The sequence below is a fragment of the Festucalex cinctus genome, chromosome 17, assembly GCF_051991245.1.
Source record: "Festucalex cinctus isolate MCC-2025b chromosome 17, RoL_Fcin_1.0, whole genome shotgun sequence".
Classification (NCBI taxonomy): Eukaryota; Metazoa; Chordata; class Actinopteri; order Syngnathiformes; family Syngnathidae; genus Festucalex; species Festucalex cinctus.
This window is the reverse complement of record NC_135427.1, coordinates 6195983-6209586: the sequence shown is the minus strand read 5'-3', so window position 1 is coordinate 6209586 and position 13604 is coordinate 6195983. Positions and strand designations below refer to the sequence as shown.

Here is a 13604-nt window from a genome sequence, read left to right as displayed (position 1 = left end):
TTTTGTGTGAAATAATTAGGAAATCGCCTTTGCAAGAGCCAAATGAATACTGTTCAAACTAAACAGTGCCGTTTTCTTGAATGCAGCGTGTCGCGAAACGTCGCGTCGTCGTCATTTCCGCTTCCGCTTGCGCTCGGAGCAGCAACCGGCAACGCGCAGGCGCTCTTGAACGTCCCGCCCTGGTCCTCATTGTGCAGCTGAGGAAACGTCGCAAGGTTCCGCCGACGTCGGTATGAAATGGCAGAAACTGCTTGTGTCACGGAAGCTCAAAGATTAGGTTACCCCCGAGCCACACATGTATACTGCCGGGACCCCGGCCTGTTAGTTTGAGGGCCGCCTAAGTATCCCCGAGGAAGGACTTAAGCGTTGTTTTGTGTCCAAAACCGCCCAGGTTGTGTCTCCGGCGGGCAGCGAGCGAACGGCGACTGCGGGTCGACACTGTTGGAATTATCCGGAGACGGGTGAGCTCGACGTCGAGGTTATTTTCCACCTATGAAGCGTGTTAGCGGCGTTATTGTCAACAGTTGGGGGGAGGGTGGGGACGGCTACTGCCGAATTTGGGTCACGTTTGGGACCGTAAATAGGTGTTTGCTACTCACGCCGCTACAGGCAGATAAGGACAGTTTTGGCCTAACTGGTACATGGCAACCAGGCTGAGCAGCTACTGAAACATACTACTGTGTTTCTGTTTTGGTTGTATAGGAACCACAAAATATGAACATTCGTGTGTGTGTGTGTGTGTGTGTGTGTATAGAAACAAACAGTGTTGAACTAATGCTGTGACATGCTATGGACTCCTACAAAGAACAGTCTGTGTCAACAAATTTACATTTTGACATGCTAAACAGTTAATGTGGTTTAAACTGGATCTAATCTATATTACATATTTCCAGTTAATACTTGACTTTTTATGTAAATGAAATGACCTCGCTGCGTGACCTGCAAATTGCATTTGAATATCCATCCGCCTCTGGGAGTTGCATAATGCAGCTTTTGATTCTTTTGCTGCAGTAATTGAATGCACTGTCGAAAACAATCTATGCTACACTACTAAACTCACTGTCGTAGCAAGTCTGTAATCTTTGTAGTCGCATTGCTCTGACATACCATAGTGGCTTTTATTCATATTTATCGTACTACCACAGAGAGATTTTTTTCTGTCACCTCAGCTCCACCACTTGAGGATTTAATTAATACATATAAAGTAAGTTGATTGATGTATATGCCACACTGTAATGTAAATGGAAGCCCCGATTTGCAGCACATAGCTGCTTATCTCCAGACACTCATCCACGATTCCGGAATGCACCCATCATTCAATTTGAATTGATACATTCCACGCATAATTTTTGCCAATACATGTACCTACATGCACCACGATGGTCCCTTTTCAAATCTTCATATCCTACCTTCAAAGCGTGCGGTAAGTCGAGGTGTAACCTGTAGTGGGAAATCTTATTTTGACATAACCATCTTGATTGACTTTTTGCCATTTTCATTGTATTTGTATTGCAGTAGTGACCATGTAAAGTGTAGTTATGCCTCGAGCCATTAATTTAGATAAGAGCAAAGCTTGTTTACCTGTGGCAGCATTACAACATGGCAAGACTTGTCTGTGTGGACTTTGACTCGCATTTTAACAGTAAGAGCTCATCTGTTTAAAATGTTCTATGATTCGAACTTACCTTGTCTCAGTGTGGTTGTCAGAAGCATCATTTAGCAAATGATGATGTTTGCTTCGCAACTTGTAAAGCAAGTGTAAAATCTTCCTGCTGTACAAATATCGATAGATGTTGTTGACCTCTGAGCCCCACTTATGCCATTTGGTCACCTAAATGGAAATTAATTCAGCCTATTAACATTCATTGATTTTTTTTTTTTTTTTTAAATGCCCACTCTACTTGATGAGTGGCGCATGTGACACGCATTCGATTAGAACGTTTGAAAACTATTAATGATGTGACACGTTTGACTTTGAGATATGACGTCTGAGGTTTGTGTGAGCGGACTCATCAGAACTTCAGAAGGGCACCTGTGGGCTGCCTTGGCCTCTTTGCAGTCTGGAGTGGCTGATGTTGTGATAAGTGTTCAAAAGAAAAGGAGGAGGCAAAGCTGAGTAGGAAGTCTGAAACAGGATTTAGAGGAGACAAACAAGATGGCAGGCATGCTGCAATTTGAACATTGACTTACTGGACTGGATCAAATATTTGTTGTTTACAAAGATAACATATTTGGTAGCGAGACTTACGAGTTTTTCAAGATACAAGCCGTCCCTCGGATGATGCGTTTTTGCCTTGAGTTGGGAGCGAAAATTGTAGTTATGGGCAACACACAGTGCTTGCTTCAAGCTATTCATTACCTCTCCTAGTTGAAGTTCAAGAGAATTGCACGTTATGTATTTAACTGAAGCACAAGAATGTGCTAGGTTAATGCTAACATGTGATACAGAATGGCATAGACGGCTTAATGAAACTGGAGAATTTTGGTATTTTTAAGCCTTTTAAACAACAGATATTTGAATCCAAATCCTACAGAGACACAACTAGACTGATGACATAACAATAGTCTCCTCTCAGACATATATATATTTTTTTTTATATGCTGCTGCAAACCCCCCCCCCAAAAAAACTCCTGTATTTTTTGGACTATAAGTATACTTATTTTTATAGTTTGTCTGGTCCTACAAATGTATACTCAGTTGCCACATGAATATCTTTAGAATTAGAGCTCGGACTGGAACCTAAAATCCCTGTTCCCTAATCGAGTTGACTTTTTGCACATTACCGCGATCTTCTTTCCCTCTTCCCTTGTCCCTCACTGCTTCACGGTTCATTTCCTGCAGATTCATTCTATCACGGATTTTTACTTGGGTCCATTTATGCTGCTATTTTTGTCCCTTTTTGTAATATTTGATTAAATAAAAACAGTGCTTTCTTTTATTCAACACAATCTATAACTTTTTTATTTATTTTTTTAACAAAACCATCCCAATAATTTTGGGGGGTGCCATCAGAAGTGCACAAAATAACAAATAAAAATAAAACGTTTTGTTTGGCAATATGTTTACCTCTAGATGATTTTGTTGTTTTCTAACCCCTGAAATGATGATGATGATGATGATGATGATAATAATAATAATAATAATAAAAACCAAATTGCTAAAAATGAAAATCCCAATCATTTTCTCCCGATACGATTAGCTGAAAATGACATAATTGGGACTTGGTTTCCGATCCCCATTACGTGATCGTGACGTCCCAACTTATACTGCATAATCATATAGGTTGTTTTCTTGTTGTACTGCAGCCTACTAGATTGTCCGTATTAAATTACCAAAGGCCAGTTTGGGAACGGACCAAAATCTTTGCCAATAGTCACCCTCTTCTGGTCCCAAGCTTGGATTAAAAATGGGCGAGTTGTGTCATTTAGGCATAACAACTGCGCCAGCAAATCATGCAAGTGCAAGCCGAAAGGCGTACACATGAAAACACATTTAATAGTCTGTAGTGAACTTGACCAAAGGGGAGAAATACAGTAAATAGAAAGTACAATGGATGTTTGAAAGCTAATTGGCGCTGAAAGGAGGCTTGGTTGCTAGTCACGGAAATGAAGATCAGCTCAAGTCATGGTGGGCGAAACATCCAGCTATCATAGTCAAGCCGCTCTCTTCAGCGCAATGATCCAAATCCCTCTAATGATTCTTCCTTTCTGGAGTCGGCACGAGAGCCAAGCTTCCTGCTTCCTCTCATCCTCTGCCTATCGCGTTGCGCCATCGTCTCGAGCGTTACATGTCGCGCATTCGCAGCACTCACATGCTTGGATGATGTTTCAAAGGCTAACGGCTCGTCTTCATGTTCTGACAGTTTCATTTTCTTGACTTTCTACTTAAAAAAAGATTTACAGTTGTAGGTCACACTGCTAAATGCTGTAATAACCGTAATCGACTTTACACGTTTAGTTTTTTAATGGAATATCATAATACCATAAACCAGTATGTTATATAGCACTTTGACGGTTTCTTGGCTATCAATTCAACCCCCAGCTTTGGGATTGCCAAATATATAAAGTAGGTGTGATAAATCAATAAAGTGAAAGATCGATAGAAGCACATTTAAGATCAAGGTTGTAAAATTCTATTATTCAGAAAGATGTGGAGGTTTAAATACTTTTATTATTCTTAAACTTGACAATATAGCATTAAAGATGAAGTTCTTCCTACCAATTTTTTTTTGTTTGGTGTTCAGGTGTTCAGTGTCATCCTCCACTTGGATGCTCAGCCGTCGTCCAAGGCAAAACCATGAACCGCAACAAGCGTGAAAAGGAATACTACAGTATAGATGTTGGCGACTCAACTTTTATGGTTTTAAAGCGCTACCAGAACCTCAGACCCATTGGATCCGGAGCACAGGGAATCGTCTGGTGAGTCACTTCTATTTTTAAACATCTATTTTATTGGCGGTCTGACCTGGTGCTAAATTGAAACTTAACGAGGTGTTGAACATTAGAACTGTGTGCTTGTGTTTTGTTCTTTTTGTTGACATCATCAGTTTGGGGGAGCTTGTAAGGGTTAATCTAGCATGGAAGTTAGCAGGCGGCCCGCCAGGCCTATAAAGCACCGGGGGAAACCATGCAGTATACTCGGTAAAATGACAAAAATTCAATTCATTTATGGCCTTTAAAGATACTTGTTTGGGAGCGGAGTAATGGTCACAAGTTGTCTGTTCACATTAATCCTGTTTCGACTGAAAATACGGCATGTGAACGTTCATTCTTATATTTCCGAATCAAGACAGGATCCAGTAAAAAATGTGAACTGTTGTGAATTTTAAACCTCTGGCCCACAAAGCACCCTCGATATGACTTTCCCATGAATTTGGCTGCACCTTGTATCCAGCGGTTGCCTGAGTCCCCCCCCCCGCTTTGCATTTTCACTTCAGTTCGGCTTACGACCACAACTTGGAGAGGAACGTCGCCATCAAAAAGCTGAGCAGACCCTTTCAGAATCAGACGCACGCCAAACGGGCCTACAGAGAATTGGTGCTCATGAAATGTGTCAACCACAAGAATGTAAGTTTTTTTTTTGTTGTTGTTGTCGTTTGACAGACTTGATTTCCATATAAATTCAAATACTTCATATATTTAAATACATACAGAAGGGCAGAGAGTGTGGATCATAGTTCATTCAAAAAAAAAAAAGACTGCTGACACCTCACTTTTGCATTCCTAAAATGCTTAATTAACAATAAATAACTGATGATCACATGTTTGATATCTTGCATTTATCACACCGACTGTTTCCCGCATGCGGAAATGAAATCTCCTTCTGTTATTGATCATAGCTGCAACCTTTCAGATGAACAGCCAGCGCTGTCAGGATTGCGGTGGCGGCCATGTTGTCATTTCGTGACGCTTTATCCGCTGCAGAGTAATAACCTCCTTTTTGATTTTGACAGATAATCGGTCTATTAAATGTATTCACACCACAGAAGACGCTGGAGGAGTTCCAAGATGTGTGAGTATAACACAGTTAATGGCTCGGCGCACTCGTTGCATGTGTCAATTAATGCAGGAGGAAGCACACAAGGGGGCTTGGATTATATTTGCTGACATTTATCGGCGCTCGGAGAGTTCAGCCGAATCTCGAGTTGGCCTGTAAGACGGGTTAGAATTGACATTTTACAGTCTAATTGAAAATGAGATGAAGATGGTGTGTTATGTTGTTCAATCAAAGTTATGTGGGACACATTTCAATATTCTGACTAATAAATATCTTGAAAACAATTTTTGACATGCAAACTGCCAAGATGTGGAATGGAATGATTGAATATAGCGCAGAGTGACGTCCCGTTGCAGCCTCATTGTGTGTTTGCGTTTCTCATTTCTGCCTGATTGGCGCTCAAAAGGAAGCTGAACAAATGGTAGCTGGAGGGTTGCAGAATAAGTTCCAGGATGAAAGAGTATCCCTCCATTTGTATGCGCCTGCGTCAAATTGAAATTCATTGCGTATATGGATTCTTCACTTTTGTACAAGGCCGGTCCTTGACTTTTTAACGACCCGCTGATTTAGCGTGTTCCTTCTTGCGGACACAAATAATGAGCCTTGAAGTGAGGGATGCCGTTGGGACTCAATTAAAAATCTGAAAGTTCCTGACACCATTTTGTAAACAGTGACATAACAGCTGTCAGATAATATTATGTCATTATTTATGGAAATGAGAATGTTGTGTCACTTCTTAAATGCCATGAGATGCAAGTGCTATGTCCATGGCAAAAATAGCAATTTAACAAGGATCTGTTTTTTTTTTTTAAGTGACTTTTCTCCCAGTTTAAAGAATTTTGTTGTGAATAGTCACACAAAATAGGAATGTCTGTACTTCTGTGTGTATGTTTTGATGAACCCACCTGGGATGTCTTTGTAGATATCTCGTTATGGAGTTGATGGACGCCAACCTCTGCCAGGTGATTCAGATGGAGCTGGACCACGAGAGACTGTCCTACTTGCTCTACCAGATGCTGTGTGGAATCAAACACTTGCATGCGGCTGGAATCATTCATCGGGTCAGTTCACAACTTCACATACACACGCTTGGATTTTTTTATCGATTTTTTTGACCTTTCGCTAAAACATACCCGACAGAGTTGTCAGGAGTTGACATCTACAAGTTGTTGGAACACGCCCGTGTTCACCTTAAGGCGACAGAACGGCGGGTACACATGAAAACACAAAAACAACCCTTGTCGCAAATGCGCATCCACACATGGCAGTCTGTCAATCAGCCGCATTGAAGAAGCAGCAGAGAGCCTCTTGCTCTGCCAAGCAGAACTAATTGAGCCACAGGCAGAGAAAACCAGCCTCACTCACACTGGCACGTCTTGGCACGCAAAGCCTTTACTAGGTGAACAGATGCAACATGACTCATGGCCACACTTTTGACTGTCAGTCCTATTAACACATTCACTGCCAGCCCAGCAAAAATGCATCTTTTTTTTTTTTTCTCCCGTCAATGGCAGTGAATGAGTTAAGAACTTAAACAGGCTCATTCGACATTCACGATAACATGGCTCGATGTGAACCGAATAGACCAACTGGATCGAACGCTGTGGATGACTTAAATCTGATTAGAAGAATTAAATAGGGTATTAAATGTCATTAAATGGATTTAGCTCAAATCAAGGCCTTAAATGGCATTAACACTTAGATGGCAAAAGCACTGAGTACGATATCTAGAGGCAGTAAAAATGTAAATACAATTGATGCAAACACATTTTTATTCTTGCTTTATTTCACATGCAATGTGCAAAGGAGTCACTATAACAAAATTTAGCAATAATAAATGTGATTGAAAGAAAGTATGTATTTGTCGGGGACTGGTGACTAATTTGTAAATTACAATGTACAAAATGCTTCATGTGCCAAATATCAATTGCTCTGAATTTGAAAAGAAAATTGTACTGTTCCTGTCACCAACGTCCAGCATGAAACACCAATGCCACCTAGTGGCAGCTAATTACTGCAACACAAATCAACACAAATTGGGCGGCTTGTTTGGGGGGGGGGTGGAGGTATGGGTGGGTGGGGGGTTGGGTGCTGGGGGTCGGGGTGTGTTCGGGGGTTTGGGGGTCGGGGGTGGTGGGGCCTGGGTCGTGGTGGATGGCGGGTTTGGGTGGGGTGCGGGGGGGTCGTGGGGGGATGGGGGCTGGGGACCGGTGGGGCGCTGTGGGGGCCCGCTGGGCCTCGTTCTGCGGCCTTGGGCTCGGGGGTGTGGGCCGGGGCTGGGGCGGGGGTGTTCCGGGTGTCTGGGTCGGCTCGCCGACCGGTGTCCGCTCGGGTGGCTTGGGGGTGGCCTTGGTGCTGCCGCGGCCTGGGGATTCCGGGGGGGGGGGGGTGCTCGCTTTGCTGGACCGCGGTTGACGGCTTCTTTCTTTGGTGGTGGTCCTTATGCATGCCAGATCCGTCGCACCAGCATCTACTGAAACTCAACAGAAGTACCCTCTCCCTCCCACAGCCCCTTGAATCAGTTGGTGCTGGTGTCTGTGGTTCTCACTTTGCTTTATCTATCCTTCCCTCCTTCCTCTCTTTAGTTTTTCCTCTGGTCACTTGAGATCTTAATTTATTAGAAGTATGAGGTTTCTGGGGTTGGCATAAGACTCCGGTTTTGTAACCACGCAGGAGGGGTCTTGTTGGTGCTGGACTTCACTTTGATGGATTGGATGTACTGGCTTCTATTGATCTCACTCTGCCTTATCGATCCTTCCCTCCTTCCTCTCTTTAGTTTTTCCTCTGGGCTCTTGAGATCTCGCTAAATTTGCTGGAATTTAGAGGCTTCCGGGGTTGGCGTAAGACTTTGATTTTGTAATCATGGGGAAGGCAGGAAGTGTTTGGTCGGTGCTGGATGTCACTTTGATTTACCTTTCTTTTCTCTTTATTTCTTTTTTTTTTTCTGACCTTTTCTCTGGTCTCCTGACCATTTAAATCTCACGACTCTGGCAAGATTCTGAAGTACCTGGTTAAGGCGAAGGGTAATGGGATATTTATAAGGTTTTAGGTGAATGAATGAGTATAAATTTATAAGTATTTGCACGCACGCACACGCACGCACGCAAACGCACACACGCAAACGCACGCACGCACGCAAACGCACGCACGCAAACGCACGCACGCAAACGCACGCACACATACACACACACAAAAAAAAAAAAAAAAAAAAAAAAAAAAAAAAAAAAAAAAAAAAAGAAAAGAGCAATGATGACAAGACGTTGAATCGGTAAGACTACCGAATGAACAATTCTGAGCTCTTCAAAAAAACAAAAAAAAAAAAAAAACAAATCAACACAAATTGTCGCTGCGATGTGAAGCATTAAATTAGTTTTAAGTTGCATTAAAAATGGCATTAAAACATTAAATATTTGCCACTAGCACCTGCAGAAACCCTGTAAAAGAAGAATGCGTTTTATTTCACAGTTTAAAACTGTTAACAGGTGTTAATATATATATATTTTTTGTTAATTTTCAGCCAAATACATGAAGTATAAAGAGTTGACTTGACTTATTTCACACGGTGTGACTTATCAAACTTGTTGGTCTTACGCTTGCAATTCTAAATGCAATAGCAGCAGATAAGTACATGCATACAAGAAAGTGTTTTTTTGATGTATTTTTTTCCAATCCTAATCAGTTGTGTAGCTTCCTGAATGTTTCCTTTTTCCTCTCCAGGACCTGAAGCCAAGTAACATCGTGGTCAAGTCCGATTGCACGCTAAAGATCCTGGACTTTGGCCTGGCCAGGACAGCTGCCACCGGGCTCCTCATGACGCCCTATGTGGTCACCCGTTACTACCGGGCCCCTGAAGTCATCCTGGGCATGGGCTACCAGGCAAATGGTGAGTGCTTGAAAGTGGCTTTTTTTTTTGTCGGCGTTGTTTTGTTGTTCTTCCAAAGGTCACTGTCTCGGGGGATATTGGCAGGACTGGCATTTTGGTCTCTGTCCAGCATGTTTTTGATGTTTTATGAGCCCTGTCCTGTTGTCATGCAAAGAAACAAAGTTTCTTCCCCGCTGCCCAAATTGGGATGCTTTTAATTCCCTACTGGTTGGAAAGTATGAAAATGAAAATACACTCTTATTTGACTTTTTTTGCTGTCTTCTTAATTAAAATGTGATTCAGGCTTCAATATCCTAATGGAGATAATTCAAAGTGTTGATGCACATTGTAGGATTTAAAAAGTCATCTTTGTTGTAAGAACAAATAAGCATTGTGAGTTGCATGAAAAAAAAAATTCTTTTGCTTCAGAATTCTTTTCAAGTTTTGTTTTGTTTTTTTCTTACACTTGACCAAAGTCATTGAAGTAAATCTTCCCTCGCTGATATTTGTGTTGCTGATTCTCTTCCCTCCCTTAATGCTGCACATTTGTAGTGGATATTTGGGCTGTGGGCTGCATTATGGCAGAAATGGTTCGCCACAAAATCCTTTTCCCAGGAAGGGATTGTATCCTTGAAAGCACTCGCAGCCTTGACCGAAACGACTCGCGGAAGAAAAGTTTGACGTTCAGTTGTTTTGCTTTTACATGGATCACATGCTGATCACACACACACACACACAACAGTGCCTTCAATTGTAATCATCCATCTTCTCCTATTGATGAAGCATCAACACATCTGGATGATACTATCTAAATTATTTCCAAATGACTGATAAATTGTGCATGTATTTCATTTTTTATCTCACCACAACCCTCACATTTGCAAGCACATCACATTGTTCCATCCTCTCATATTTTTGTCTTTTTAAGTTCTTAGGAGTTTTTTTTTTTTTCCCCATCCTGCATGCTAATTTGGTGGTTGTCATTCCACTTTTCAGTTGATGTCTGGTCTGTTGGCTGCATCATGGCTGAAATGGTCCGGGGTAGTGTGTTGTTTCCTGGCACTGATCGTATCCTTACATCGAACCTCCATCCAAATGCCCCACAATGTCATCTTCTCTCACCCTTGTTCACATTGTTTTGCACTTTTTTATTCCATTACATCATTTGGATCTGTTGTGTTGCCTTAGGTTAGCCGCCAGTTAAGATATAGATATAAGAATTTATTTATTATTATAGCTTTTTTTTCTAATTGGTCCTGGTTGATCTCCTTTGCTCCGCTGCCACCTGCTGGCCGTTTGTGTAATAACTACCATTTCTGCAACCGTTCTTTGCAGTTGAGAGGCTGCGTCAAAGCCTTCTGTATGCTGTAGCATAAAAAAATAATTAAAAAAAACGTATAAATACGTCTTTGGCACACTTAAAACATAAAAAAAACATATTTACACGTCATTGGGAGCAAATGAGTTAATGATCCTCTCTCGCCATATTGAGGCCCAGTTCTTAACATTGTAACCTCAAGATATTGACCAGTGGAATAAGGTGATCGAGCAGTTGGGGACGCCGTCTCAGGAGTTCCTGATGAAGCTCAACCAGTCGGTCAGGACCTACGTGGAGAACCGACCGCGCTACGCCGGCTACAGCTTCGAGAAGCTCTTCCCCGACGTTCTGTTCCCCGCAGACTCTGAACACAACAAACTGAAAGGTAAATACGAGCCACCTTCAGTGTTCACTTTGTGAAAAATATGATGCAGATTGTGGCATGATAAGAGGAAATATCAGTCTTATGAGGACAACAATATCTCAATGCGTTTGGACAGAAGATGGCCTTTTATTTACTCTTATTTAGTTAACTTCTTTTGCTCTCGATACATATAAGGAGGCAACTGAAACCTCACACAGCACATAAAAAAAAAAGTTGCAATTGTCGTACCTTGCAAACTTCAGCCGACAAGTGACAAGCCAGTGCCTTGGAATAAGCCCTAAATATGGAAGCTGACACTTGAGCAGCAAGTTGTTTACCGAGACACAATTTCACCTCAAGCGTGTCTTGGTGAGGAAATGGAGAGAATATGACAAGCGCGTTCACAGTAAGCACTTGCAAAAAAGCTGCTGCAGAGGATGGGGCGGGGGAGCGCACATCTTCGTTCTGTCCTCGTTAATAAAAGGATCGGAATATTGGATTTGACATCTGTGTTCCCTGTCAGGACCATTTAGGTTGTTTTATGATGGATCATTAGTTCCATAAGGCTGTGTGTTAATCAAAGCGGAAAACCATCTTCATGCTTTGTTTTATATTTTGCAATATTGTAGGCTGGATAATGGAGGCTGTTGAGGGGTGCTGGAAAATAAATAGTAAAGCGTTGCATTTTTAAGGTTTGAAATATTAAATCACATATTCATTGCTTAGAAAGTAACTTTTAACCTACAATGTCAAAATCCTTCAACACGCAGCCATTAAATTCTAAAATACTGGCAACAAAAGTGAGTGCACCCCTCGGTGAAAATTTTGAAATCGGGCCAGTAGCACCCTATAAAATGTAATCATTTCCAGAAAATGTAACAATGTCTGAAAATGTAGTAAGATTTGCATTTAACTCGATCAAAAAGTTAATAAAAGACTAAGCTTAATCATTTAACCAATAATGTAAAAAATAAAATAAAATAAAATCCTGACTGATATTATATTTTCAACCAATAATGTAATACCTTGTTATATTGTTGGGAATTTACTACATTTTCAGTTGTTTTTTCATTAAAATTAATCATATAAAACTATGTAGCATATATGTTCATGTTAAGTCATAAGTTATACATTTTGTGTTTTTATTTAATTTATATATTCATAAAAAATATTTAAAGAAAAAAAAGATTCAGAGTTGATTTGAACCCTAATGTGTTTTTGTAACACTTATGGAAATTAAATGGAGGTCAATGTCGGAGTTATTTGACAGAGTTAATTTATTTAGTCTTAAATCAGCTCTGCAGAAAGTTAATCAAAGCAAGCTCCGCCCACTTAATTAAAACTGCTCTGCCACAAAGACTTCTGGGATGTGACATTATCTGTACTTTATATGCATGGAGTTAGGGCTGCTCATTTATGGAAAAAATAACAATCACGATTATTTTGGCATTATTTGTTATTTGTTAAGCATTCATTTCTATGTTTTGTCTTACAAAATGTGTCGTCAGCAAGCCAAGCCAGAGACTTGCTGTCGAAGATGCTGGTCATAGATGCTTCCAAACGGATCTCCGTGGACGAGGCACTTCAGCACTCTTACATCAACGTGTGGTATGACCCCACTGAAGTGGAGGCAGTAAGTACTCACTCAAAAAAAATAGCCCCCCCCCCCAAAACTCCCAATTCTCAGTCATGTTGTCAGAGCGGGTTTGAAATCCCGTCAATCTTGTTTTAGCCGCCACCAGCCATCACGGACAAGCAGCTGGATGAGCGGGAGCACACGGTGGAGGAGTGGAAAGGTAGGAAACATCCCGTCGAGGCGTAGCTGTTAGCGCCGTGTTCGTTATATAAGAGCATTTTCACAGTGTTATCCCGAAACTGTTGCTTGTTTACCCACTTTGTCCTTCTGTGGGGGGATTATGCTCAAATGTCGACATCTTCCCTCGGAGCCCCACTACTGGAGGCGATACGATTTGCAATTTTTTTTTTTCCAAGTTGCCTTAATAACAATTTAACACATTCATTGCCAGACCAGCAAAACAAATGCATCATTTGACGTATTTTTCCGTCAATGGCAGTGAATGAGTTAAAAGTTAAGTCACCTCGCCCAAAATTTTCTTTGCATTAAATAATTTGTTCCATACAGCCTCACTAGTCTCGAAATTCTGATTCATATTGCTGTTGACGGAAAATGACATCTCAGGGCTAACCTGGCTAACCTGTTTTCTGCCGAGCCGTGATTGGTTGCTACCTGAGCCTTGAGCAACTGTCATTTTCAGTTTCACAGCGAGTGACAAAATGGCCGCCCTCTGAGATGCTGATTGATTGTAAATGGTGTTATTTTTCCTTTGCAGAGTTGATATACAAAGAAGTGTTGGACTGGGAAGAAAGGACAAAAAATGGTGTCATCAGAGGACAACCAGCGTCCATTGGTTAGTGAGCTGATTGCAATTGTCAACTTTTGAGATGTCATTCAGTCTAAATTATTACTTTAATGCCATCCTGTGGCTTTTTGGTGCGAGTAATTTCGCAAGTAGTCATTTTCTGCTAACACATCTGTGGCAAA

The 13604-nt window shown here is 41.3% G+C and overlaps 1 protein-coding gene across 9 annotated transcripts in view; it reads left to right on the top strand.

The window, feature by feature from the left end:
• The window catches only part of mapk8b (mitogen-activated protein kinase 8b), a 116370-nt gene that overhangs the window by 99320 nt on the left and 3446 nt on the right, over positions 1-13604 (top strand). For 7 of the 9 annotated variants that reach the window (XR_013279611.1, XM_077503815.1, XM_077503819.1 and 4 more), the window contains 10 exons: positions 4245-4419; positions 4938-5067; positions 5454-5512; positions 6420-6558; positions 9215-9380; positions 10356-10427; positions 10880-11062; positions 12550-12674; positions 12774-12837; positions 13393-13470. Coding sequence is in view for 8 of the 9 variants with exons in the window: in XM_077503815.1 (XP_077359941.1) it covers positions 4245-4419; positions 4938-5067; positions 5454-5512; positions 6420-6558; positions 9215-9380; positions 10356-10427; positions 10880-11062; positions 12550-12674; positions 12774-12837; positions 13393-13470 (1191 nt within the window). In the remaining variant the exon portion in view is untranslated. Of the gene's footprint in view, positions 1-157; positions 462-4244; positions 4420-4937; positions 5068-5453; positions 5513-6419; positions 6559-9214; positions 9381-9911; positions 9984-10355; positions 10428-10879; positions 11063-12549; positions 12675-12773; positions 12838-13392; positions 13471-13604 lie in introns of those variants that run through there. The other 2 variants (XM_077503817.1, XM_077503814.1) reach the window with 2 other exon arrangements.